Source organism: Sciurus vulgaris (genome assembly GCF_902686455.1).
Source record: "Sciurus vulgaris genome assembly, chromosome: X".
NCBI lineage: Eukaryota > Metazoa > Chordata > Mammalia > Rodentia > Sciuridae > Sciurus > Sciurus vulgaris.
The window spans coordinates 841,175-867,170 of record NC_136471.1 but is presented as its reverse complement, the minus strand read 5'-3'; the positions used below and the strand labels follow the sequence as shown (position 1 = coordinate 867,170).

Genomic DNA, 25,996 nt, shown 5'->3' with positions numbered 1-25,996 from the left:
CTCTTTTCTTCATAAAGTACCCAGTCTAAGGTATTTTGTTGTAAGGAACTAAGGCAGTCACCATCATAAACAAATGCATCTCACATTTCTATCCCTAGGATGACAGGACAATAGAAAGGCATTTGACTTACCCTCAGAAGCTTTCCAGTAAGATACACCGACAGCATGAAGACTGACAGGATGAGTAGCCATGTTCTTTAGTGTAATAACCACTGTGTCATAAACCTCAGCCTGGATAGTTGGACCCAGCAGACCTGCAAAATGAGATGTCCTTCAAAGGTCACTTGAAAGATAGCACTCCAGACAACCTGTTGTTACAAAAGTGAGGATAAAAGTCACAATGGAGAGGCAAGCTCCTGTGACTATTAATAACAAGTAGTTATGCCAATACCATCTCAGCCTTATGGTTGTTCTGATGAAGTATTTCTGGCAATTCATCAAGTGCATTCATCAATTCAACTAATATTTGAGTTCCTACTGTATTCTAGGAACTGTCCGAGGTACTGGATTTCACATTCAAGAGACATTAAGAATGTAAAGAAATAACAAGAAAATTTCTAGTTATTATAATTTCTATAAAGGATGACAGTGTGTGCTAGAGAATAATGAAGTGGGAGACAGGAAATTCTTTAAATATAATGATCAAGAAGATGCTCTCTGAGGACATGACATTTGCACAGAGATCTGACTAATATAAAAGAAGCAATAGTTTCAAAGACCTAGTGGAAAATCATTAAAACTAGATAAAATGCAAATCCCTGGAGACAGGAATAAGCTTGGTATAGTTAAATAATGTGGATGAAACAAGGTGAATGAGTAATAGAAAATATGATTATAGATATAGGGGACATAACTTGTAGGACCTTATAGGCCATAAGAACAGGATAAATTTTGATTTTACAAGAAGTAAAAGAGGACAACTTGGGACTTGTTTTGAAGTAACAGTCAAATATGACTTGTGGATGGATTGGATGTTGGAGACAGAATAAAAGAGAAAGAGAGTAGTCAAAGAGATTCATGTCATTTGTGACTTGTGCACTAGGTCATTAGTCAATCCATGATACAGAAAAGCAAGAGGAAAATTAAGAGTTCTGTTCTGTGGATGTTGTAAGTATAAGATGCCTATAAATGGTTTATTGAATTAACAGGACTCAATGAAAACATGAAATAGCTTTGTTTTTAATTGCATTATATGGAATTTCCCTCTCTTGCACTTTGACGGATTCTAAATCTCTTCCAGTAACTTTTAGATGTTAGCAAACAGTAATGTTTTTAGGTATTACAAAACCATTCCAGTCTAAATACAAAATTTTGATGTCCTCTGCAATTAAGAGTTCCCTTTTTCCTCCAGCTGAATCCTGGACCCTCTAAGGTAGGAGAGTGGGAGTGGAAAAAGAGGCTTGATGTTAGGAACTTGTTTAGTATCTCTTGATTGAAGCACATGCCAAAATTCTTGCTATTTTATGGGAACATATATGAGTTCTTTGGAGACCCCTCCCACATCCTCAATATGGTGATACCCTACTGTATCTCTCTCTGGCATGGAGTATATTCTTTCTAGCTGGTCACTTGCATGTTTCCTCTTAGTTTATATTTCTGGCAGTACAACCCATGTGGGTCTTTCTCTTTGGGTCGCTTAGGCTAGGCAGGGTCTTCTTAAAACAGATCTCATCCTGTGACCTTCCTGGCCTCACACCTAACAGTGACAGTGCAGTCAGATTTCACTATATTCTACCCTCTCTGCTATGCCATCAGGGGAAGTTACTCCTAACCTCTGACCTTGAAAGTTTTTATACACAGAAATCGGGCACTAGTCAATGTCTCCCAAGTTCCAGAAGTGCTATGTCAAGTCTTCTAAGTTGTTCTCCTGAACTCTCCCTTGTTATAGCTTGACATGAGGGAGATTTATTTCCTCCATGTGGTAGGGGACATACCAAAAATGCTCTCCAAAAAATCTTTTTTTTTTTTTTTTTGTCTTGGGGTTTGAACTCAGGGGCACTCAACCACTGAGCCACAGCCCCAGCTCTATTTTGTATTTTATTTAGAGACAGGGTCTCACTGAGTTGCTTAGTAGCTCACTAAATTGCTGAGGCTGGATTTGAACCCTCCATCCTCCTACCTCAGCCTCCCGAGCTGCTGGGATTACAAGTGTGCACCACCATGCTTGGCTTCTAAAAAATCTTTAAATATAAACTTCCTAGTCTTCTTTTATATAAGCTGGGAGTGAGTCATGGTCCAAGGTTTTCATAACTGGTTTTGAACCACTACATGAACAAGTCCTGAATAGGTGGGCTGATACCTGTCTTTAGAATATGGAAATACTTGTCACCTGTAATTCTCCCAACCACTTTAACAGTGACGTGGAGTGTAGCTCACTGGCCGGGTACATGTCCAACATGCACAAGGCCCTGGGTTTGATACCCAGTGCCACACACACACAAAAAAAATAGTATGACAGGAAATATCTTAACATCTTGTTGCATATTTATTTGACATCTAAGTGAAAGTATGTAGTTGGTGCTCATGGGAGAAGTGTAAGTTGAAGATAGGAATTTGGGAATTATTAGCATATAGATAATATTTTAAAGTCATAAAGCTGGATAAGATCACCTATGGACTGAAGATAGAAAGAAAAGAAAAGAAATCAGGATAATGCTGCAGAAACCAAAAACAACATAAAATCCACCCCTAAGGGGGCAGTAAGGAAAACCTGACCAAAAGGATATTCTCTTTGACAGCTGCTATCTTTAACTGCACTCCCAAGATTGAAGAATCCTTGCTGGGAAACAAGATAACCAGTGTCATAATTAGCATTCAATATTTTTTTTCATTACCCATCCAGGGTGGTCTGGGCTTGGCAACATTGAAAAGGTGATCCGTGAACTCTACAAACACAGTCTTTTTGTACATGACTGAGGTGTTGAATGGAAAAGATCTTGGCATTTCAGGAGGAAATCTGTATAAAGAAAGGAAAAGTCATTCAAAATTGAGCTGGAAGTAATACTCCCAACCCAATCTCCTCTACTGTTTACAGTGTAAATTGGAAGTTGTACATGAATCCCTAAAAACCCATCAAATCAAACGCTGCTTTCACAGGTCAACTGATATATTAAGTGCAAAATGATAAATCATGAAATCAAGACCCATACACTGCATTAGCCAAACATTTTCCTGCCAAAGCAATATAACTATTGAGTCTTTCAATTTCTGTTTTAGAAAACAGACTATAACTTTCATCTATGAATCTTGCATAAAAATTTGGTCAATATGTACTTAAAATTATACTTTCCTCCTTAGGGGTACCAGGAATATCAGAGAGACAATTAACTTTCAATGAAGATTATGTATATGGAGACCTTTTGGTACCAGGCACTATAATTCACAGCCAATTATACATTAATGCTCATTTTTTCTCTAGTCTAATACTCCCAATAACCCATTTATTCATGGATCAGAAATTATTATGATAATTAATTATATAAATGTTCACAAAGTGTTATTTTCTTGCATCAGTCATCAAAATTCTTTTAGGTTTCCAAGTTTTCCTTTTTCCCTATCTGACAAGTTAGGCTCATGTCCTGAGGCCCCATTTAGATTGAGTAATCAAAATTACCACTGTTAATTCTAGTGAAGAAGGGACACTGGACCCAAGTGAATTGATAGAAATTACAAAGAAGTTGAACATAATTATTTCCACTCACTGGTTTTCATATGCTGGTAATTTTTACACACCATGGAACAGTTCTGCACCTTACCTTTTTTTTTCTTTTTCCCTCAGTGCTGGGGATTGAACTCAGCACCTTGTGCTTGCAAGGCAAGCATTCTACCAACTGAGCTATATCCCCAGCCCTGCACCTTACATTTCTATATGCCATAAAGAGCCTCTCTTCCTGATTTATGCTTTTCAACATCCAACTTTTATCTCCCATCACTTTTTACTAGTTGCTATCATTTCAAGAAGCCACAGAACTATAATTAATTCTCATGAGGAAGAAAGTTTTCATGTATAGATCCTGGTCTCCAAAGTTCAATCAGTCAAAAAAATTTAAGCACTCACCCTAAACAGATGTACACTGATTTACATATCAACCACATACTATGTTACTCCTCTGTGCTATCACAAAGCATACATCAGAATTGAATATGGAAAAGGAAAGCTTTTTAAAATTTTGTTCTAATTAGTTATACATGTGGAAAAGGAAAGTTTCTTAAAGATATACTTACATGTGGAAAAGGTGTTGTTTAAGTCTCCTATTTTATTGACTCTCAGGAGTTTTGAAAAATAGGAGATGTGAGAAATGGGCTATAGCATAAATAAAAGACAAGTGGGCTTGTTATGGGGGGACACAGAAAAGGAGCCCCCAAATATCAGCCAGTGAGACACTTTCATTATGTTGTAAATAACCACAATAAGTATGAAATGGGAAAAAGGAGGCACAGCTTCTGTTGTATTTATAAGCCTGGAGTGAGAGACTATCATGCCTAAGATTACCAGGATGTGAAATGAATAAAAGTAGATCTAAGCACTGATCATCTATTTGTTTCTTTCTCAACCCTGTGGTGAAATAACCAAAGTATCATTGTTCCTTTCTAGAACAGCCTCACCTGATTTTTAAAAAATTTTTATTGCAATAAAATATAGAAAACAAAATTTACCGTTTTAAACTATTTTGAAGTATAGAATTCATTCATGATATGCTGTTACCATCATGTATCTCCAGAACTCTATTTTTCTTTTTCTTTTTTTTAAGGTATGTACTATTCTACATACCATATAATTTTGACTATGTCTAAGGACCCAATACAAGAGGAAACATAAAACATTCAGTGTAATGGTTAATGTGGATTGTCAGCTTGGTTGGATTAAGAGATACAAATGATTAAGAGGCTTCTGGGTGTGTCAGTGAGGGCATGTCTAGGAATGATTGGCATGTGGGATAGAGAACTGAACTGCAAACCCTCCCCAAGTGTGGGCAGCACCACCCAATAGGATGGAATGAAAACTGGAAGACCAAGAAAGCAGAGACAGATGCAAGCTCCAATCTTCTTGAACACATTCTTGATTGCTGCTTCAATCATCTGAAGATATTGAACTCAACTTCTTCAGTATTCCAAAGTGGACTCTGCCAGTGAATCTCCAGGGAGTTTCCAGAACCCTTGATCTCAGATTAGGGAATCACTGTGTTGGTCCCTCTTTTTCTGGGGTTTCAACTTCTTTTTTTTTTTAATGTTTTTTTTTTATTTATTGTAAACAAATGGGATACATGTTGTTTCTCTGATTGTACATGGAGTAACAGCATACCATTTGTGTAAACATAAACTTACATAGGGCAATATTGTTTGATTCATTCTGTTATTTTTTCCCTTCCCCCACCCCTCCGACCCCTCTTTTCCCTCTATACAGTCCTTCCTTCCTCCATTCTTACCACCCTCCTTATGCCTAACCCTAAACCTAACTCTAACCCTAACACTAACCCCTCCTACCCCCCATTATGTGTCATCATCTGCTTATCAGTGAGACCATTCGTCCTTTGGTTTTTTGAGATTGGCTTATCTCACTTACCAAGATATCCTCCAATTTCATCCATTTGCCTGCAAATGCCATATTTTTATCATTCTTTATGGTGGATAATATTCCATTGTATATATGTACCACAGTATCTTTATCCATTCATCAACTGAAGGGCATCTAGGTTGGTTCCACAGTCTGGCTATGGTGAATTGAGCAGCAATGAACATTGATGTGGCTGTATCTCTGTAGTGTGCTGATTTTAAGTCCTTTGGGTATAAGCCAAGGAGTGGGATAGCTGGGTCAAATGGTGGTTCCATTCCAACCTTTCTGAGGAATCTCCATACTGCTTTCCAGAGTGGCTGCACTAATTTGCAACCCCACCAGCAATGTATGAGTGAACCTTTTTCCCCACATCCACGCCAACACCTATTGTTCCTTGTGTTCTTGATAATTGCCATTCTAATTGGGGTGAGATGGAATCTTAGGGTAGTTTTGATTTACATTTCTCTTATTACTAGAGATGTTGAACATTTTTTCATATATCTGTTGATTGCTTGTACATCATCTTCTGTGAAGTGTCTGTTCATTTCCTTAGCCCATTTGTTGATTGGATTCTTTGTATTCTTGGTGTAGAGTTTTTTGAGTTCTTTATAGATTCTGGAAATTAGCGCTCTATCTGAAGTATGAGTGGCAAAGATATTCTCCCACTCTGTAGGCTGTCTCTTCACATTAATGATAGTTTCCATTGCTGAGAGAAAGCTTTTTAGTTTGAATCTATCCCAGTTGTCAATTCTTGCTTTTATTTCTTGTGCTATGAGAGTCCTATTAAGGAAGTCTGATCCTAAGCCAACAAGTTGAAGGTTTGGACCTACTTTTTCTTCTATAAGATGCAGGGTCTCTGGTCTGATTCCGAGGTCCTTGATCCATTGTGAGTTGAGTTTTGTGCAGGGTGAGAGATAGGGGTTCAATGTCATTCTGTTGCATATGGTTTTCCAGTTTTCCCAGCACCATTTGTTGAAGAGGCTATCTTTTCTCCATTGCATATTTTTGGCACCTTTGTCTAGTATGAGAAAATTGTATTTATTTGGGTTTGTGTCCATGTCCTCTATTCTGTACCATTGATCTACCTGTCTATTTTGGTACCAATACCATGCCATTTTTGTTACTATTGCTTTGTAATAGAGTTGAAGATCTGGTATGGCGATACCCCCTGCTTCGCTCTTTCTACTGAGGATTGGTTTAGCTATTCAGGGTTTCTTATTCTTCCAAATGAATTTCATAATTGCTTGCTCTATTTCTGTAAGGTACATCATTGGGATTTAAATTGGAATTGCATTGAATCTGTATAGCACTTTAGGTAGTATGGCCATTTTGACAATATTAATTCTGCCTATCCAAGAACATGGGAGATCTTTCCATCTTCTAAGATTTTCTTTAACTTCTTTCTTTAGTGTTCTGCAGTTCTCACTGTAGAGGTCTTTCAACTCTTTTGTGAGATTGATTACCAAGTATTTTATTTTTTTCGAGGCTATTGTGAATGGGGTAGTTTTCCTAATTTCTCTTTCTGAAGATTCATCACTTATGTATAAAAATGCATTGGATTTATGACCATTGATCTTGTAACCTGCTACTTTACTGAATTCACTTATGAGTTCTAAGAGTTTTCTGGTGGAATTTCCAGGTTCCTCTAAATATATAATCATGTCAAAAGCAAACAGGGATAGTTTGAGTTCTTCTTTTCCAATTCGTATCCCTTTAATTTCTTTGGTTTGTCTAATTGCTCTGGGTAGAGTCTCAAGGACGATGTTGAATAGAAGTGGTGAAAGAGGGCATCCCTGCCTTGTTCCAGTTTTTAGGGGGAATGCTTTCAGCTTTTCACCATTTAGAATGATATTGGTCATGGGCTTAGCGTAGATGGCCTTTACAATGTTAAGGAATGTTCCCACTATCCCTTTTTTTTCTGGTGCTTTGAGCATGAAGGGATGCTGTATTTTATCGAATGCTTTTTCTGCATCTATTGAAAAAATCATGTGATTCTTAACTTTAATCTGTTGATATGGTGAATGACATTTATTGATTTCCTCATGTTGAACCAACCTTGCATCCCTGGGATAAAACCCACTCGATCATGGTGCACTATCTTTTTAATATGTTTTTGTATGCGATTTGCTAAAATTTTGTTGAGAATTTTTGTGTCGATGTTCATTAAGGATATTGGTCTGAAATTTTCTTTCCTCGAAGTGTCTCTGTCTGGTTTAGGTATCAGTGTGATATTGGCTTCATAGAATGAGTTTGGGAGGGTTCCCTCCTCTTCTATTTTATGGAATACTTTGAGAAGTATTGGAATGAGCTCTTCTTTAAAGGTTTTGTAGAACTCGGCTGAGAACCCATCTGGTCCCGGACTTTTCTTTGTTGGTAGGCTTTTGATGTCTTCTTCTATTTCATTACTTGAAATTGGTCTATTTAAATTGTGAATGTCCTCCTCGTTCAGTTTAGGCAATTCATATGTCTCTAGAAACCTCTTGATGTCTTCGAAATTTTCTCTTTTGTTGGAGTATAGATTTTCAAAATAGCTTCTAATTATGTTTTGTATTTCAATCCTGTCTGTTGTGATATTTCCTTGTTCATTCCGAATTTTAGTGATTTGGGTTTTCTCTTGTCTTTGTTAGTGTGGCTAAAGGTTTATCAATTTTGTTTATTTTTTCGAAGAACCAACTATTTATTTTGTCAATTTTTTGTATTGTTTCTTTTGTTTCAATTTCGTTGATTTCAGCTCTGAGTTTAACTATTTCCTCTCTTCTACTACTTTTGGTGTTGGTCTGTTCTTCTTTTTCTAGGGCTTTGAGCTGTAGTGTTAGGTCGTTTATTTGTTGAGTTTTACTTCTTTTATTGAATGCGTTCCATGAAATAAATTTCCCTCTAAGTACTGCTTTCATAGTGTCCCAGAGATTTTGATATGATGTTTCTTTGTTCTCATTTACCTCTAAGAATTTTTTAATTTCCTTCCTAATATCTTCTGTTAACCATTCATCATATAATAGCATATTGTTTAATCTCCAGGTGTTGGAGTAGTTTCTGTTTTTTACTCTTTCATTTATGTCTAATTTCAATCCATTACGATCTGATAGAATACAAGGTGGTGTCTCTATCTTCTTGTATTTGCTAACGTTAGCTTTGTGGCATAATATATGGTCTATTTTAGGGAAGGATCCATGTGCTGCTGAGAAGAAAGTGTATTCGCTCTTGGTTGGATGGTATATTCTATAAATGTCCGTTAAGTCTAAATTATTGATTGTGTTATTGAGATCTATGGTTTCTTTGTTCAATTTTTGTCTGGAAGATCTGTCCAGTGGTGAGAGAGGCGTGTTAAAATCACCTAGTATTATTGTGTTATGGTCTATTTGATTTCTGAAATTGAGAAGGATTTGTTTGACATACATGGATGAGCCACTGTTTGGGGCATAGACGTTTATGATTGTTATGTCTTGCTGATTTATGCTTCCCTTAAGCAGTGTGAAATGACCTTCTTTATCCCTTCTGACTAACTTTGGCTTGAAGTCCACATTATCTGAAATGAGGATGGATACTCCAGCTTTTTTGCTGAGTCCATGTGCATGGTATGTTTTTCCCCATCCTTTCACCTTTAGTCTATGGGTATCTTTTTCTATGAGGTGAGTCTCTTGCAGGCAGCAAATAGTTGGATCTTTCTTTTTAATCCAATCTGCCAGTCTATGTCTTTTGATTGATGAGTTCAGGCGATTAACATTCAGGGTTATTATTGAGATGTGATTTGTATTCCTGGTCATTTGGTTCATTTTTTAAATTTTATTTATTTATTTATTTATTTTTACACGACTTGGTTCCTCCTTTATTTGACAATTCCTTTAGGATAATTCTCTCTTTGCTGATTTGCTTCTTTGTTTTTCATCTCTTCCTCATGGAATGTTTTGCTGAGAATGTTCTGTAATGCTGGCTTTCTTTTTGTAAATTCTTTTAGCTTTTGTTTATCATGAAAGGATTTTATTTCATCATCAAATATGAAGGTAAGTTTTGCTGGGTATAAGATTCTTGGTTGGCATCCATTTTCTTTCAGGGCTTGAAAAATGTTGTTCCAGGCCCTTCTAGCTTTTCCTGTCTGGATTGAAAAATCTGCTGATATCCGTATTGGTTTCCCCCTGAATGTAATTTGGTTCTTTTTTCTCACAGCTTTTAAAATTCTGTCTTTATTTTGTATGTTAGGCATTTTCATTATAATGTGCCTTGGTGTGGGTCTGTTGTAATTTTGTGTATTTGGAGTCCTATAAGCCTCTTGAACTTGATTTTCCATTTCATTCTTCAGATTTGGGAAATTTTCTGATATTATTTCATTGAATAGATTGTTCATTCCTTTGGTTTGTTTCTCTAGGCCTTCCCCAATCCCAATAATTCTTAAATTTGGTCTTTTCATGATATCCCATAGTTCTTGGAGATTCTGTTCATGATTTCTTACCATCTTTTCTGTTTGGTCAACCTTGTTTTCAAGATTAAATATTTTGTCTTCAATATCTGAGGTTCTGTCTTCCAGGCGTTCTATCCTATTGGTTATGCTTTCTATGGAGTTTTTAATTTGGTTTATTGTTTCCTTCAATTCAAGGATTTCTGTTTGGTTTTTTTCAATATCTCCAACTCTTTATTGAAATGATCTTTTGCTTCCTGTATTTGCTCTTTTAACTGTCGATTGGTGCGATCATTCAATGCCTGCATTTGCTCTTTCATCTCATCATTCAGTGCGTGCATTTGCTCTTTCATCTCATCGTTTGCTTCCCTGATCATTTTAATTATGTACATTCTGAACTCCTTTTCTGTCATTTCTTCTGCCATGCTGTCATTGGGTTTTATTGATGTGACATCTAGATTTGTTTGCGGCATTTTCTTTCCTTGTTTTCTCATATTGTTCAGGTATCAGTGGACCGCTGAGATATTGAAGATTTCCTCTATTGACTTACAATGTCCCTGAAGATTTCTATATATATCCCCTCTTAGCCTTCAGTAGGCTGAAGTCTTGGAGGAAGTTGATAGTGCGGTGCTCCACAAGGAAGCTGCCTCTCTAGGTGTGGTGGCCTTCAGGTGGGGTATAATCCCTGCTAGTGGGCAGAGGTGCCTCCACTTGTTGACCAATGGTCATCCAAAGGGGACCTAGGCTGCAGGCTGAGGCAAGGCCTGTTTGGGCCTGTGTCTCTGGTTTTACCGTCCTTGTGGGGAAACCTCACCCGGCAGGGAAGACTCACCTGGTGGGGAGGTCTCGCTGGTCAGTTCCCCTCCTAGAGGTTCCCCTCAATTTACAGCTACCACCTGGCCTGGGCTGCCTTCCTCTGTAAAGTTCCCAGGGGCCCGGCCCTACCTCCTGGGCCTGGGAGCCTCACCCTTCGCAGACGAGTCTCCTTAGGCTGCCTCTCCTCAGAGAATCTACCTGCAGACCTGGAACCTTCGCTCCACCCCTAAGCGTGTCTCTGTGCGGCTCTTCCACCAAGAAGCCTCCTAGATCCTGGGAACCTGCTCTGCACCTAATCGCCTGTCTATGCGGCCCCTCCTCTGAGCAGCCACCTGGGGCTCCGTACAATGGCTCTGAGTCCCAGAGACCCGCCACACGCCTCTTCCTCCAGACAGCCGCCCAGTATTCCGGTGCAGTCACTAGGAGTCTAAGCAACTCACTGCGTTCCTCCTCCTCCCACCAACCACCCATAGCCCTGAGCAGTCACTCCGAGTCCAAGTGACCCGCCCCGTTCCTCCTCCTCCTCCGGGCAGCACCCCCGGGTGTTCAGGAGCAGTTGCTCTGAGTCCAAGCGACCCGCCACCTGCCTCCTCCGTGCAGCCCCCCCAGTGTTCAGGAGTGGTCGCTTTGAGTCCAAACAACTCACCACTCGCCTCCTCCTCTGAGCAGATGCCTGGAGCTCTGATGCAGTCACTCCGAGTCCAAGCGACCCACTGTGCTCCTCCTCCTCCTCCGGGCAGGCCCTGGTGTTCAGGGGTGCTCGCTCTGAGTCCAAACAGCTTGCCACGCAGCTCCTCCTCTGGGAAGCCACCTGGAGCCCCAGTGGGTTTCTCCGAGTCCCAGTGCTGTGCTGAGTGGCCTCCTCTACAATGCTCCCAGTTGTCTGAGTTCACTGCTCCAGCGGGGGGAGGGGAGTCTTGCCGGGCAGCTCTACTTCACAAAGTTCCCTACGTTCCAGGACTACCGCCCCTCCCGACACGCCTCCCCAATGGGAGAGACTCACCCAGCGGCTTTGAGTTGGCCCCAAGTCTCTCAATATCTCCTCTTTTGAATCCTGAGTCCTGGAGCAACATGAAATGCAGCCACCCTCTAGTCCGCCATCTTGAAAACTTCACTTCTGCTTCTTGAACTGCAAAGCTGCTGGTTTTTCCAGATCTCCAGCTGCAGACCACCATTGTGGACTATCCAGCTTCTGGTCGTGTTATCCAATCTAATAAATCCCCTTTTTATAATCATACTTCCTGTTGATTCTGTTCCTCTAGAGAACCCTGACTAATGCATTCAAGTTTTTTGTGAGTGGCATATTTCATTTCTAATACTGTTGTCACAGTTCATCTATGTTGTAGCACATGTCAGAATTTCCCTTTTAAATGTGAAAACATATTCCTCTGTATGTAAAGGCCACATTTTGATTATCTGTCAAAACACATGAGGAGCTTCCACATTTCAACTATTGTGAATAATGTTGGTATGAACAACAATATATATATAACATGTGGCATATCTCTCCTATTCTGTTTCTTTGGAGAATCTTAATAATACAATGGATGTAACAATACCTCAAGATCCTGCTTTCAGTTCTTTCGAATATATATCCAAAAGTGTACTTGCTGGATAAAATATAACTATTTTTTATTTTTGGAGGAAATGCAGTACTATTTTCCATATAAGTTGTAGCATTTTACATTTCTAACAGTTGCATTAGGGTTTCACTTTTTCTGTATTCCTACAAACACTCATAATTGTATTTTTATAGTAGTCATTCTAGTGGATATTAGGTGGTATTTCTTTGTAGTTTTGTCCATATTTCCTTAATAATTAGTGATCAGTGTCCTTTCATGTACTTATTAGTCACTTGTATATTTTTGGGAGGAATCTCTATTCATGTCTTTTGCCCCCACCCATACTTTTGGGGTTCTGGGGATCAAAACTAGGGCTTCATGAATGCTAGGCAAGTGGTGTATCACTGAGTTCTCTTCCCAGCCCATATTTGCTCCCTTTCAAATCAGGCAATTTGCTTTTTTTTTTTTAAACATATTAGGTAGCATGCTTTTTTAGATATCTCTGCCAGTGGAAAACTTTACAACATTTGGAAACTTCTTTCAGACACATGCCTAGAAGGCTTGAGAGATTAAATGGGTCACAAATCCAAACTTCTATCAGGTCTTTCACGTTTTTCTGAACAAGGGCTAAACAATACTTCTCACATCTAGCATCCCAGGAGGGCATTCCCTTATTATGGGTATAGAGCTAACTCCAATGCAACCAAAAACAACCATGCAATTGGTAAGGGGAACCCTGAGGAGCCTCAAGAGAGATGGTCCTACTCATTCTGGTGGCCAGTGATAGACTTCAGGTATCTGGTTCCACCATGGTGTTGCCAGCCAGGTCTCCATTGGTCAGGGGCTGGCTCCAGACATGCTGCAACATCTCCAGGCCCCCGGCCCAATAGTAAGAATTCTGGTTCCCCACACTCCAGATCATGTCCAGTAACCACTGCCTTGCTCTATGGGGTTCAATGACAATAACTCTAGTCTTTCATTTGCTTTCTTGTTGTTGGGTTTTAAGAGTTCTATACATTTTCTGGATAGTAATTTATTATTTAAATCTAACATAGGATTTACAAATAGTTTATCTCATTCTGAAGGTTGCTTTCTGACTCTGTTAATTGTATTTTGATGAACAAACATTTAATTTTCATGAAATCCAATTCACGAATTTTTCTTTCATTGCCTATGACTTCAGTGTTATATGCAAGAAATCATTGGCAAATTCAAATCCAGGCAGTTTTACCCTATATTTTCTTCTGAGAGTTTTATAATTTTAAGCCTTACATTTATGTTATAGATTCCTTTGAGTTTATTTTTACATACAGTGTTATTTTAGGGCCCCATTTCATTCTTTTGCATATGGATATCCAGTTTCTCAATACTATTTGTTGGAAATACTGTCTTTCCTCACATTGAATGGTATTGGCACCATTGTCAGAAATTGTTGGCTATATTTGCAGGATTGTTTCTAGGCTATGTATTCTATTATGTTGACCTACATGTGTGCTTTTATCCAGTATCATGATATTTAGATTACTGTAACTTTGTAGCAAGTTTTGAAATCACGAGTATGAGATATCCAGCTTGGTTCTCCAGGAGTGAATGGTATAAAAGTGGTGAAAAGAAGCATCTTTCATTGTTCTTGATCTTAGAGGAGAGGTTTTTACTCTTCTACCACTGAGCATGATGTTCACTGTTGGTTTTTCATATATGGTTTTTATTTATATTGAGGTAATATCCTTTTATTCCTAATTTATTGAGTGTTATTAACATGAAAGGGTGTCAAATTTTGTCAAATATTTTTCCCACATCAGTTGAGATGATCATATGTTTTCCCCCATTCTATTAATGTGGTGTATGACACTGGTCAATTTTCATATGCTGAAATATCCCTTCACTCCAGGAATAAATCTCATCATTGTTGTATTATATAATCCTTTTAATATACTCCTGGATTTGGTTTACTCATATTTTGTTCAGAAGCAATGGAAAAGTCACAGGTCAGGGGCACAAGCTCACCAAAATACTAAGATGGAGAACTAGTCATAGCACTGTAGAAGCGCATGCCCTTCAAATCACCCCACCACCTCATTACTAAAGGCCTATTTATAGCTGTTCCTTTTACCCAGTACATCATGTGCAGTAAAAAAAAAAAAAAAAAAAATACGAGACATTCTAAAGGGCAAAAACACAGTTTGATGAGACAAAGTCAGCACCAGAACCAGAGCTAGATATGGCAGGAAAGTTGGAATGATCACACCAGAAACTTTTTTTTTTTTTTAGGAGACAGATATGTTTTACATGATTGAAACTTTACACAATGTATACACGTGTTAAAATATCACCTAGACCCCATACATAGGTGCAATTTTTTAAAATTATTTATTTTTACAGACTGCATTTTGACTCATTGTACACAAATGGGGTATATCTTTTCCTTTCTATGGCTGTGCATGATGTAGATTCATATCATTTGTGTAATCATACATGTACATAGGGTAATGATATCTGTCTCATCCACTATCTTTCATACCCATTCCTCCCTCCCATTTCCCACTATGTATTCTAAAGTTCCTCCATTCTTCTCTCACCCCCCATCCCCACCCCCATTATATATCATCAGGGAAAACATTTGGCCTTTGGTTTTTTGGGGATTGGCTTATTTCACTTAGCATGATATTCTCCAATTCCATCCATTTATCTGCAAATGCCATAATATCTATCTTCTTTATGACTGAATAATATTCCATTGTGTATATATACCACTGTTTCTTTATCCATTCATTTGTTGAAAGGCATCCAGGTTGGTTCCACAATCTAGCTATTGTGAATTGAACTGCTATAAACATTGATGTGGCTGTGTTATGTTTTCAACATCTCTAGGAATTAGAGAAATGCAAATTAAAACAACTCTAAGATTTCATCTTACTCCAATTAGAATGGCTATTATCAAGAACACAAATAATAATAGGTGTTGGCGAGGATGTGGGGAAAAAGGCACACTTGTACATTGCTGGTGAGGTTGCAAATTGGTGCAGCCACTCTGGAAAGCAGTGTGGAGACTCCTCAGAAAACTTGGAATGGACCCGCCTTTTGACCCAGTTATCCCACTCCTCGGTTTATACCCATAGGACTTAAAATTAGCATACTTCAGTAACACACCAGAAACTTTTAAAAACTGTGACTAATTTGCAAAGGGTTTTAATGCGGGAAGTAGACAACATAGAATAACAGATGTATACTGTAAGCAGAGAGATGAAAATTCTAAGAAAGAATCAAACAAGGCTGTGCTTGTGGCTGAGTAGTAGAGTGTGTGCCTAGCATGTATGAGGCACTGGGTTCAATTCTCAGCACCACATATAAATACATAAATAAAATAAACGTCCATCAACGACTAAAAAATATTATCAAAAAAAAAAAAAAAAAAGAAAGAAAGAAAGAATCAAACAGTAATCCTGGAAGTAAAAGAAAAAATATTGTAACAGAAATGAAGAACATCTTTGATGGGGTCATTAATAGAATAGTAAAGGAAAGACTCTAAGCTTGAAGATATGATAATAAAAACTTCCAAAAATGAAAAGAAAAATTACTGAGAAAGCAGAACTTCTAGCATATCCATGATGTGTACTAAACGAAATTATCCTTCAAAACTTAAGAAGAAATACTTCTTAGATAAATAAAAATTCAAGGACTGTCTTACCAATAGACCCATCTTGCAAGAAATATTCAAAGAAATTGTTCAGAAAAAAGGAAAATGACATATTAGAAACTCAAACCCACATAAAGAAAGGAAACTTGAATCTACAACAGAGAATGAATAAGTCAAGAGAAAATTTACCACACAGAAGGCACTAAACAACCAAGTGGGACTAAATGGCTTAACCAATTGAGTGTTAGCTTCTATTGTTGGCACCTCAATTCTGTCAAAATGGACCTATGAATGAAGAAGCATTGCTGAGGCCATAATGGGCTATGCAGGTAAAGCTGATTGAGCCACTGTTGCTGTGAATATCCAACTTGCCAGCAATAGAGATCAAAGGCAAGCCCATATGTCATCATTCCTAAGGGAAAACATCCAGTCATTTACTGAGCCTAAGTAATCACCACCATCCAAGCCCTTCCATTAGCACAAGACCTTGCATTTTATCATCACATCACATGGCCATGGAATCCAATGGTCCAATCATAATACCCAAAAGGTGCCCATCTAATAGAGTAGAATAGCTTGTTGAAGGCACAGCTAAGACACCAGTTGGAGATAATACTGTGTAAGAATAAGGCACAATCCTCCAGGATGCTGCATATACCACAGTTTAATAACTATTATATAGTGCTGTTTTCCTAACTAAACTACATGGATCTGGAAAATGAGGGGTAGAAATAGGAGCATCTTCAAATTACCATTACTCCCATTGGAGAAACTGCCTTTAAATGTGGGCTCTGAGAACTTAGAAGTCCTGTTTTGCAGGCACTCTACCAACTGAGCTATGCCCCCAGCCCCAGAAGTCCTGGTTTTTAAAAGGGTAGGAGTAACTGACCCTGATCAGCAGTGCTAGGTAGAAATTTGGGCGACTATATGATAGAAAGCGGAGCAACTGAGGCAAAGGGCAGCGTGACACATGGTGACACATGGCAGGAAGACCCCACTGACCCTTACCTCCACCTGTCACTCAGCAGGACCCCTGCCCATTCCAGCCTATAAAGACCCTGGGCAGCCGAGTCTGTGTGCAATTTTCTCTGGCTCCCTACCCTGACTGTACACCGGGGGTCTGGGAATTTCGCCTGAGAGCCAAATTCCAATAAAGCTTGCTTCAGCCGCTTTCTGTCCGATTTTATTTGACCACTAGCCATGCCCCCGAGCTTACAAGCAGCAGCAGGAAGTGTTATATGATAGGAAAAGAGAAGAATGCATTTGGCACCAAGGTCATTCACTTGGATATTTCTTGGTACTCCATTGCCCAATTTTGATGATAAATGGGCAAGTGCAGTCAAGTCCTGAGAAGGGCATGATAACCAGGGACCTCATCAGGTAACCCAATTGAACCAGCAGAAGTACAAATTGAAAGGTAGTGGGAGGAATCCAAAACAGATAGTAGAAGAGGGAGACAAGCTGCTGGGAATGCTGACAGCTTATGGTTTTCATTTGAGTTCCCTTAGGAACCTGCCTTTGTCTGAAGTCAGCAACCTCCCCCAAAGAAATGTCCCTTTTGAAAGCACCCAGAAACCACTCCGGATGCAGGAACTCATGCAAGAGATTTTATTAAGTGGACAGGCAGAGTCTCTCCCTGCAGGGTGAGAGAGAAACAGAGAGAGCATGCACAAGAGTGAGGAGGAGAGGGAGAGTGAAAGCTAAGAGGAGAGAGCATGAAAGTAAGGAGGAGAGAGAGTGAAAGTGAGAGAGAGAGAGTGAAAATGGTGGGGGAGCTATTCTTAAGTAGTGGGATTTCGCAGGCTAATAACAACGGACCAATAGTTGGCAAGGAGGTTCTTGGGCTAGATCAGGATTATGAAGTGGTGCGGGGGAGGCAGAACAACGGTGGCAGCAAAATAGCAGATCCTATGCCAATACCTTTCCTGGTCAATGTGGGGGTGTATAAGACTGCAATCACTCAGCTTCTCCCTCTATTCAATCCTGCTTCCTTTACTTCCACACAACTGTTAATCCAGAAGATTCCCCCACCCCAATAAACTTCCTGCATGTAAAAGGAAGAAAGAAAAAAGCAAATGATATTTTTTCCTATTTGCATTGTTCAAAAGCTATAAAATCACTTAAGAAAGCACACGAATTGTCAATATTTGAACAATGTTGCCTGGAAATGTTTTTGTCTGGTTTGCTTTTATAATATAATATAAAGCTGCTCCCCTGCCCTTTACACTGCAGTCATTTCTCTGCCTCCCAACTTACAGCCTAGCTTGTCAGTCTGTGAACATCCTAGCCAGCCATTGGTTCATAAGTCAGCTGGCAAGTATTCTTCTCCATTATTGGTCCCTGTTAGCCCGCGGAATTCCACTGCTTACGAATGGCTCCCCACCATTTTCTCTCTCTCTCTCTCTCCTCCTCACTTTCATGCTCTCTCCTCCTGGCTTTCACTCTCTCTCTTGCACATGTGCTCTCTCTTTCTCTTTCTCTCATTTTCTCTCTTACCCTGCAGGGAGACACTCTACCTATTTGCAAATAAACTCTCTTATGTGAGTTCCCGTGTCTGGAGTGGTTTCTGGGTTCTTAGAGTTTTCAGACAATGCACTGCCAGCTATAAATTTGTGAAAATGCTGTCACAAAAGCTTAACAGACATGATTGACAGAAACCTGCTTAGACATACTAAAAACTTAAATGTTTTACATGAAAAGGAGTGAATTTGAGGCTGTAAGACCTGTTCCACAAGGCACATAATTACCCTCCCATCACACAGACCTGGAAGAGATGCTGTGGTAAGTGGAAAGATGCAGCTAGGCCCACACCACAGTGGAACCAACCAGCAGGTCCCCAGGGCTACACCCCTGGTCATACTCTGATGAGGAGACATTATGTTTGCACGATTTTGGTGAAAAATAAAAATGCATCAGACTGTAGACAGAGCAGACCTTGCCACACGTGTCTGCAAGAGTTATGCCCAATGGGAAGAGTTATGCCCAGTGGGCAATTGTCGAAAACACAGGGACAGACAGACACAGTCCTTTGCAGAGGGAGGCGCTCTGACTCCCAGATGATGTCAGAGTCAAAGCAGAAAGGACTAACCCAAGAAATGAAGCCGATTTCCTCCTAAGAAAGGTAACGTCCAGAAGCCATCTCCCAAACGGTGAGCAGTGCAGCCTCCATGCCCATAAAGCAAAGACTGCTGGAAGCACCGTGTGTGGTCAGGGAGGAAGCCCTTCACACCTCTTCCTGGGACCTAGCAGCAAAGTGGCTGGAAAGGCTCCCTGGGACTGCACAGACCTCTCTCAAGGGAACCAGCTGACAGCAATGGGGCAAAGGTGGTGCTGACTTCCTGCTCACCTCTCTGCTCTCCCACATTTTTCTCCATTCTGCAGTTGGCAGGACACCCGAGAAAGCACGTTGCCCGGGGAGCCCCTCTGCCAACTCAAGGCCATGACAAATGACTTTCAGTACTGACTTTCTCCTATCTCAAGGGAGAGGTACATTTCAAGATAACTTAAGAAATATGCATTTAAGGGAGAATGCAGGCCATCTCCAGAGAGAGAAACTTCATGGTGTGGGCTGTTAATGTTTATAAAGGAACAGGTGCTAGAGGCTGAACTAGAGGTGGAGCCAGGATGGAGTCACACAATTTCATTACAGTTTTTCTAGCACTTGCATTTCGCCCTCATGTTACTTTTTGCAGGCAAGGTCATGACTTTTTTTTTTTTTTGCATTTCAAAGATTCTTGTATGCTGCATTTCCTGCATTCCATCGCTAAACCGCTTCTCTTTAGAGACAAGGTCTATCGTTTTCTGTATCCCTAAATTCCTATATCAACAGGACAAGAATACACAGCTTCCCAGCCTAGAACCTTTTCCACTAGAAAATATTTTCCACTGCATCAGAAACACGTGATTTATTTGCCTGTCTCAATTCCAGGGCAATCTGCACAGTAAATGATAAAATATTCCAGGATTCACAGGTTTTGCTTCTTCCTAAGTTGTGGGGGTTTTGTTTGTGTATTTCCCTTGGGATTCAATATGTAAATCCTGCCAAATATACTTGGAAACAATTGTCCCTGACATGAACAGTTTTTTCACATTTTATCTAAAACTGATCGGAAAACCTATTATTTTCCTTGACCCTTGCTTAGAAGAAGCTCAGCAGCTGCAGGAACAGATAATATAAAATTCAATTTCCCCAGCTGTTTATTTCAAACCTTGGCAAAGTTTTTCAGGATGTGTCCAGAGTCAGCTTATCCTGTTAATCAGTATCAAAATAATCCAGATTATAAAATGGCATTCTCAAAATAAAAATTTAATCAACTTTTTCTTGGTAAAACATGAGACTGCCTACCCAACAACAGAAAGCTAGGTAACAAATGAGTTATTTCCTCCATTAAATTCTGCACACCATTACACAAAATGTAACTCAACATGGATCAGACTTTAATATAGGACCTAAAAATATAAAACTATTAGAAGAAAAATGTAGGTGAGGGCTGGGGTTGTAGCTCAGTGGTACAGCATTTGCTGCCAATGTTCAAGGCACTGGGTTCGATCCTCAGCACCACAAAAAAATAAATAAAGGTAAGAAAATGTAGGTGAAATCCTTGTGACCTTAGATTTGACAATGATTTCTTACATATGCACCAAAAGTACAAGCAACCAAAGGACAATTAAAAGACAAATAATCATTGAGATCATCCCCTCTAGGTTAGCTAAAATAAAGAGATAAATGGAGTCTTATTCAGCCAAAAAGTGAACATTTCAAGAGCTAGTATAGTTGACATGTTCACTTTTTGCATTAAGAAGTTAATGTGTGAGCCGGGAGCGGTGGTACATGCCTGTAATCCCAGCGCTCAGGAGGCTGAGGCAGTAAGATCATGAGTTCAAAACCAGCCTCAGCAGCAGTGAGGCACTAAGCAACTCAGTGAGACTCTGTCTCTAAATAAAATACAAAATAGGGCTGGGGATGTGGCTCAGTGGTCAAGTGTCCCTGAGTTCAATCCCCAGTAAATCCCCCCAAAAAGAAATTAATGGATGAACAGTGCATAGGTACATAATAATAAGACAACACAAATAATGAGCCAAAACCTTTTTTTTTTTTTTTTTTTTTGCTCAGTGAAGCTAAAAAGAACATGATTATTACCCAAACCTGTGGAGGACAGAGAAGGTATTTTCAGAAAAAGATGTGTAGTTTTAAATGCCCTCAGTATGAGAAACAGGAACAAAAAAGAGAAAAGCAAACACTACTTTTCCTAGGTATTGAAAAATGTAACAAGATAAGCCAAAAGAAACTAAGACAGAGTATAAAATCTAAAAGTAAATACAATATTTTAAAATAACTAGGAAAAATAAGCCCTCAAACTCATTATTTGAAAAGATCACTACCAACAACAAAAGACAAATCCCTGCTAAGCTTATTCACAGGAAAAGGATAAATACCAAAGATATATATGAATTTAGGAATGTTATTTGAGCTATTCCAAGCACTAGAATAGAAAAAAATGAAGATATAAATCAATCGCATACATTTAAACACACAGTGTTTAAAGAAATATTCAGGTTGGGATGCAGTTCAAGGGTAAGAACACTGGCCTAGCATGTGTGAGGCCCTGGATTGAAGGACGGGGAAAAGAAGAAATATTAGCAGCGCATACAACCCAGCAATAATCAAGTTATATGAGCAGTAAATTGTACTCAAAGATTGTAAGGTTGTTTTGTGTCAGGAAATCTATTAATATAATCTCTTTGTCCATCATATTAAAGAAGAGAATTCAGATGATGCTAGATGCTGAAAAGTGTGTGTGTGTGTGTGTGTGTGTGTTTATTGAACTCAGATGGAAGCCAGGGCCTCACACATTTTAGGCAAGCACTCTACCACTGAGCTAGGTCCCCAGTCCTGAAAGTCATTTATAATAAAAGTTATATGGCAAGTGAGAATAGAAGTAACAATGACCATTTACAAAAAACAGACAGCAATTGTTATTTCAAGTGAAATTTGAAGTGAACTATTTCAAGTGAAACCCTGAGGTAGACAGCAATGCTGTCTTCACTGTTATTTAATGTTTGTCACACTTTCTCATAAATTCTATCATATAAGAATATGAAATAACTGGTTATAAACTTTTGGAAAGATATAAAATCTGTCTCATTTTACTAATGATACAATTCGATACCTACAAAGATTAGGGTAAAATTATTATGATTAATAAGAGAATTTGGTAATGAGACTAGATTAAGATGAATATGTACAAAGTAATACCTTTTCTCTATTTTAGTAGTCAGCACTTATAAATGAAAATAGGAGATTTTTTAAATAATGGGGGTTGAACCCAGTATTAAAATGGGCTTCACACATCCTAGGCAAGTGCTTTACCTCTGAACTACATCCCCATCCCTTTTTAAGACAGGGTCTGGATAAATTGCCTAGGCTGGCCTTGAATTTGCAATCTTCTTGCCTCAGTCTCCTGAGGAGCTGGGATTATAAGAGAAAGCCATTTTATTAACAATAGCAACACATTTATAACATGCATAGGGATAATGTAATAACAAAATTAAATATATTATATTAATTAAGTTAATGTACAAATGTAATGAAATTTCAGTTAGGATCACAACAGGCTTGGCTCTTTTTAATCAGATAAATATGTTAATTTTTGTACTAGGGATAGAACCCAGGAGTGCTCTACCACTGAGGTACATACCCAGACCTTTCTATTTTTATTTTGAGACAGGGTCTCACTAAGTTGCTGAGACTGATCTTGAACTTGCAATCCTCCTTCCTCAGCCTCCCTAATCTCTGTTACTACAGGTGTGTGCCACTGGACTGTTTAAGCAATCCACACTGTTCTTTTTATACTTTTCTTAGTTATTCTTGGGCATTTTATTTTTCCACATAAAAGCTTTAAGATATTAAACAGGTGTGGTGGTGCATGACTGTAAATCCCAGCAACTTGGGAGGCTGTGGCAGGAGGATCACAAGTACAAGGCCAGCCTCAGCAACTTAGTGAGACTCTGTCTCAAAATAAAGATTAAAAAAGAGCTGAGATGTCACTCAGTGGTAGAACATCCCTGGGTTCAAATCCCAGTATGAAGAATGAATGAATGAATGAATAAAATAAAAAATAAAGGTTGCTTTTACCAGAGTTCAGGATATATTATAGGCCCACTATAATCACCTCAATATGCTACTGGCAAAAGAAGATAATAGGAGGTCAATGAAATGGCAAAATGAATCCCAAAACACAAGTTACTATATGAGAATTTTGTAAGATGAATGTGTTAATTCAAATTAATGGTAAAGCTGTATTATTTAATAAATGATGCCATCACAATAGGCCATTGATCTGGATAGAAATAAAGCTAGACAGATGCCTCTCTTATTCCCTATAGAAAACATAACTAGCAGATGAACTGTAAAAAGCAAAATAGTAAAATTTTTGCAAGAAAATCTGGGAGAATACATTCACAACCCTGAAGTGTGGAAGACATTTTTAATCAACACTGCCAACTTTGAAGATACAAAAGAAAAGTTATAGTTGACTATAAAAATTAAAGTTATTTTTGGCAAAAATCATACAAAAGGGCAATAGACAAATAGTAGATCTTGGGAAATTGCAATAATCATGAAGAAGAATTGAAACTTGAAGAGGATTTTGTGATTAACTAATTAAAAGATTAATTAAAAGATGAAATTAAAGATTAATTAAAAGATGAAAGAGCCCAGAGAAAAATGGGCAAAGCATATGAATAGTCAAGTTCCATTTCAGAAGATGCTTAAGCTCATTAGAAATAAAAATAATGCAATTAAAGTAATGATGCAGCAGCACTCTATACATATCAGGTGGTAGTGAGTGGGAAGGTATATATAAGATGCCACTTTTGTAAAACAAATAATGACAAAGAAAACCCTTGTGGGTGTGCGTTTATTATCATCCAGGGATGCCTGGTTGGGATGGGCAAGAAGGGGGATGTAGGAGGAGAATGGGGGAAATCAAACAAAGATGATAATGTATAATATGACTACATTTAATATTTACATCAGCATTAAATTATGTATTGTGTCTAAATCCTTGGAATATTCTTTAAAGAAAAAAAAAACCCAAAGTTTAAAACAAATAATTTCAGCATTCCACTCAATGAAGCAGAAGTAAAACAACAAAATGAAACAAATGAAATTGGAAAAAAGGAATGAGCTAATGAAAGTAAAAGCAGAAACTGATGCAACAGAAAGAAAAAAAGAATTGATAAATTAACCCAAAAGATGCTTCTTGGCAAGACCCAAAAACATCAGGAAACCTCCTGGAAGCATTTTGAAGAGAGAAAGAGAATACACATTACAAGGAAATGAAAAGAAGATATTACAGACACAGGATAGTTCAACAAAAATCAGAGACTGACAGGTGTGGCGCACGCCTGTAATCCCAGCTGCCTGGGGGCGGAGGCAAGAGGATCACTAGTTCAAAGCCAGTCTCAGCAACTTAGTGAGGCCCTAAGCAACTCAGCAAGACCCTGTCTCATAAGAATAAAAAGGGCTGGGAATATAATTCAGTGATATAGAGCTCCTAGCTTTAATCTCCAGTACAAAAAAAAAAAAATCACAGAAACTGTAACTCAATGCCAATACATTATCAAATCTGAAGATAACAGAATGTTTTCTAGAGGAAATAAAACATATATAACCAAAACTGACTGAATAAGAGGTAGAAAAATCTGAATAAAGCAATGACTGTATGTAACACTGAAAAGATTATCTACTCTTCTCAGATGCAGCAGAACCTCCAAAAGAGGAAAAGCTTCTCAAATCATGGCTAATATTATGCAAAAGAAAATCACATACACACACCAGAGAACTGGAAAGTAAACTCGTTTGTTAGATTGATTGGGTCTCATTGTCCTGATTCTCTGCATGCAAGTTTGGGGTATGCCAAGTTTGTTTGTTTGTTTGTTTTTCCTTTCCTCCTTGCCCATTCACCCTCTCTCTACCACACTCTCTAGATTCCAAAGTTGCAGAATGTGACAGGAGATGCAGTGGGTAAAACGGAACAAAATATCAACTAATAGGTCAGATCTCTGAAAAGACATGGCACCTTACCTGGAAATGTTTTCTCAGGGTTTAACTAAGCATCATAGCCATCCTAATGTGATGTCTGCACCTTTCTCCAACCAAAGTCATATCCCCACAATGCTGTAGGAGTAAAGGATAGCCTTTACCTTGTGTCAACATGCAGCTCACTGAGCAGGTCACTTTTCATATAGTCCCAGGAGAGTTCCACAGCACCTAAGTAGTATCTTCGGGTGGCACTAGAGCTGAATTGCCAAAGGCACAGAAAGAAGCAGGTACAGAGCTCTACTTGCATGGCTCTTATTGCTAGAAGATGTTCAACTGCGGAAATAAAAGTTTAATTGTTCTCTAAAGTATCTTGAGCTCCCAGGAGAAAGAAGGTAAATTTTCTATGATTCTCTGAAAATTCCCAAATGTTTTGAAGAGAAATTTAGGGGACTTCACCTGCTGGATGTGACAGCAGCATTAACTCTAAGCAGTACCAGATAGAATTGTTTCCTTTTTGGCAGTGGGAAGCAGCCACAAGAGGAAGTAGAGAAGGAAAAGGGTGGATGAGTTCATGCTTAACCCCTTCACTTCTGAAGGCAGTAGAGGCATGAAATGTCTGATGTAAATTAGAACTTTTTATTCTAATTATACATGACAGCAGAACGCATCTTGACACACTGTACAGAAATGGAGCACAATTTCTCATTCCTCTGGCTGAACATGGTGCAGTCCCACCGTCCATGCAATCATACTCATACATAGGGTAAGAATGTCCATATCATTTCACCATCCTTCCCATTCCCACATTCCCTCTCTTTCCCTCACTCCCCTCTGCCCAGTCCAAAGTTTCTCCTTTCTCCCTAGCCCCCTATTATGGATCAGAATCCACATATCAGAGACAACATTCTACATTTGGTTTTTGCGGGGATTAGCTTATTTCACTTAACATGAGATTCTCCAGCTCCATCCATTTACTGGCAAATGCCAT

The 25,996-nt window shown here is 38.8% G+C and overlaps 1 protein-coding gene across 3 annotated transcripts in view; it reads right to left on the bottom strand.

Moving 5' to 3' along the window:
* F8 (coagulation factor VIII) overlaps positions 1–25,506 on the bottom strand; it is a 111,495-nt gene extending 85,989 nt beyond the window's left edge. For all 3 annotated transcript variants that reach the window (XR_013761197.1, XM_079124534.1, XM_079124535.1), the window contains exons 1-3: positions 25,170–25,506; positions 2,835–2,956; positions 132–254 (exon numbers count right to left, since the gene is read on the bottom strand). Coding sequence is in view for 2 of the 3 variants with exons in the window: in XM_079124534.1 (XP_078980660.1) it covers positions 132–254; positions 2,835–2,956; positions 25,170–25,315 (391 nt within the window). In the remaining variant the exon portion in view is untranslated. The remainder of the gene's footprint in view (positions 1–131; positions 255–2,834; positions 2,957–25,169) is intronic.
* Positions 25,507–25,996: the final 490 nt, after the last annotated feature.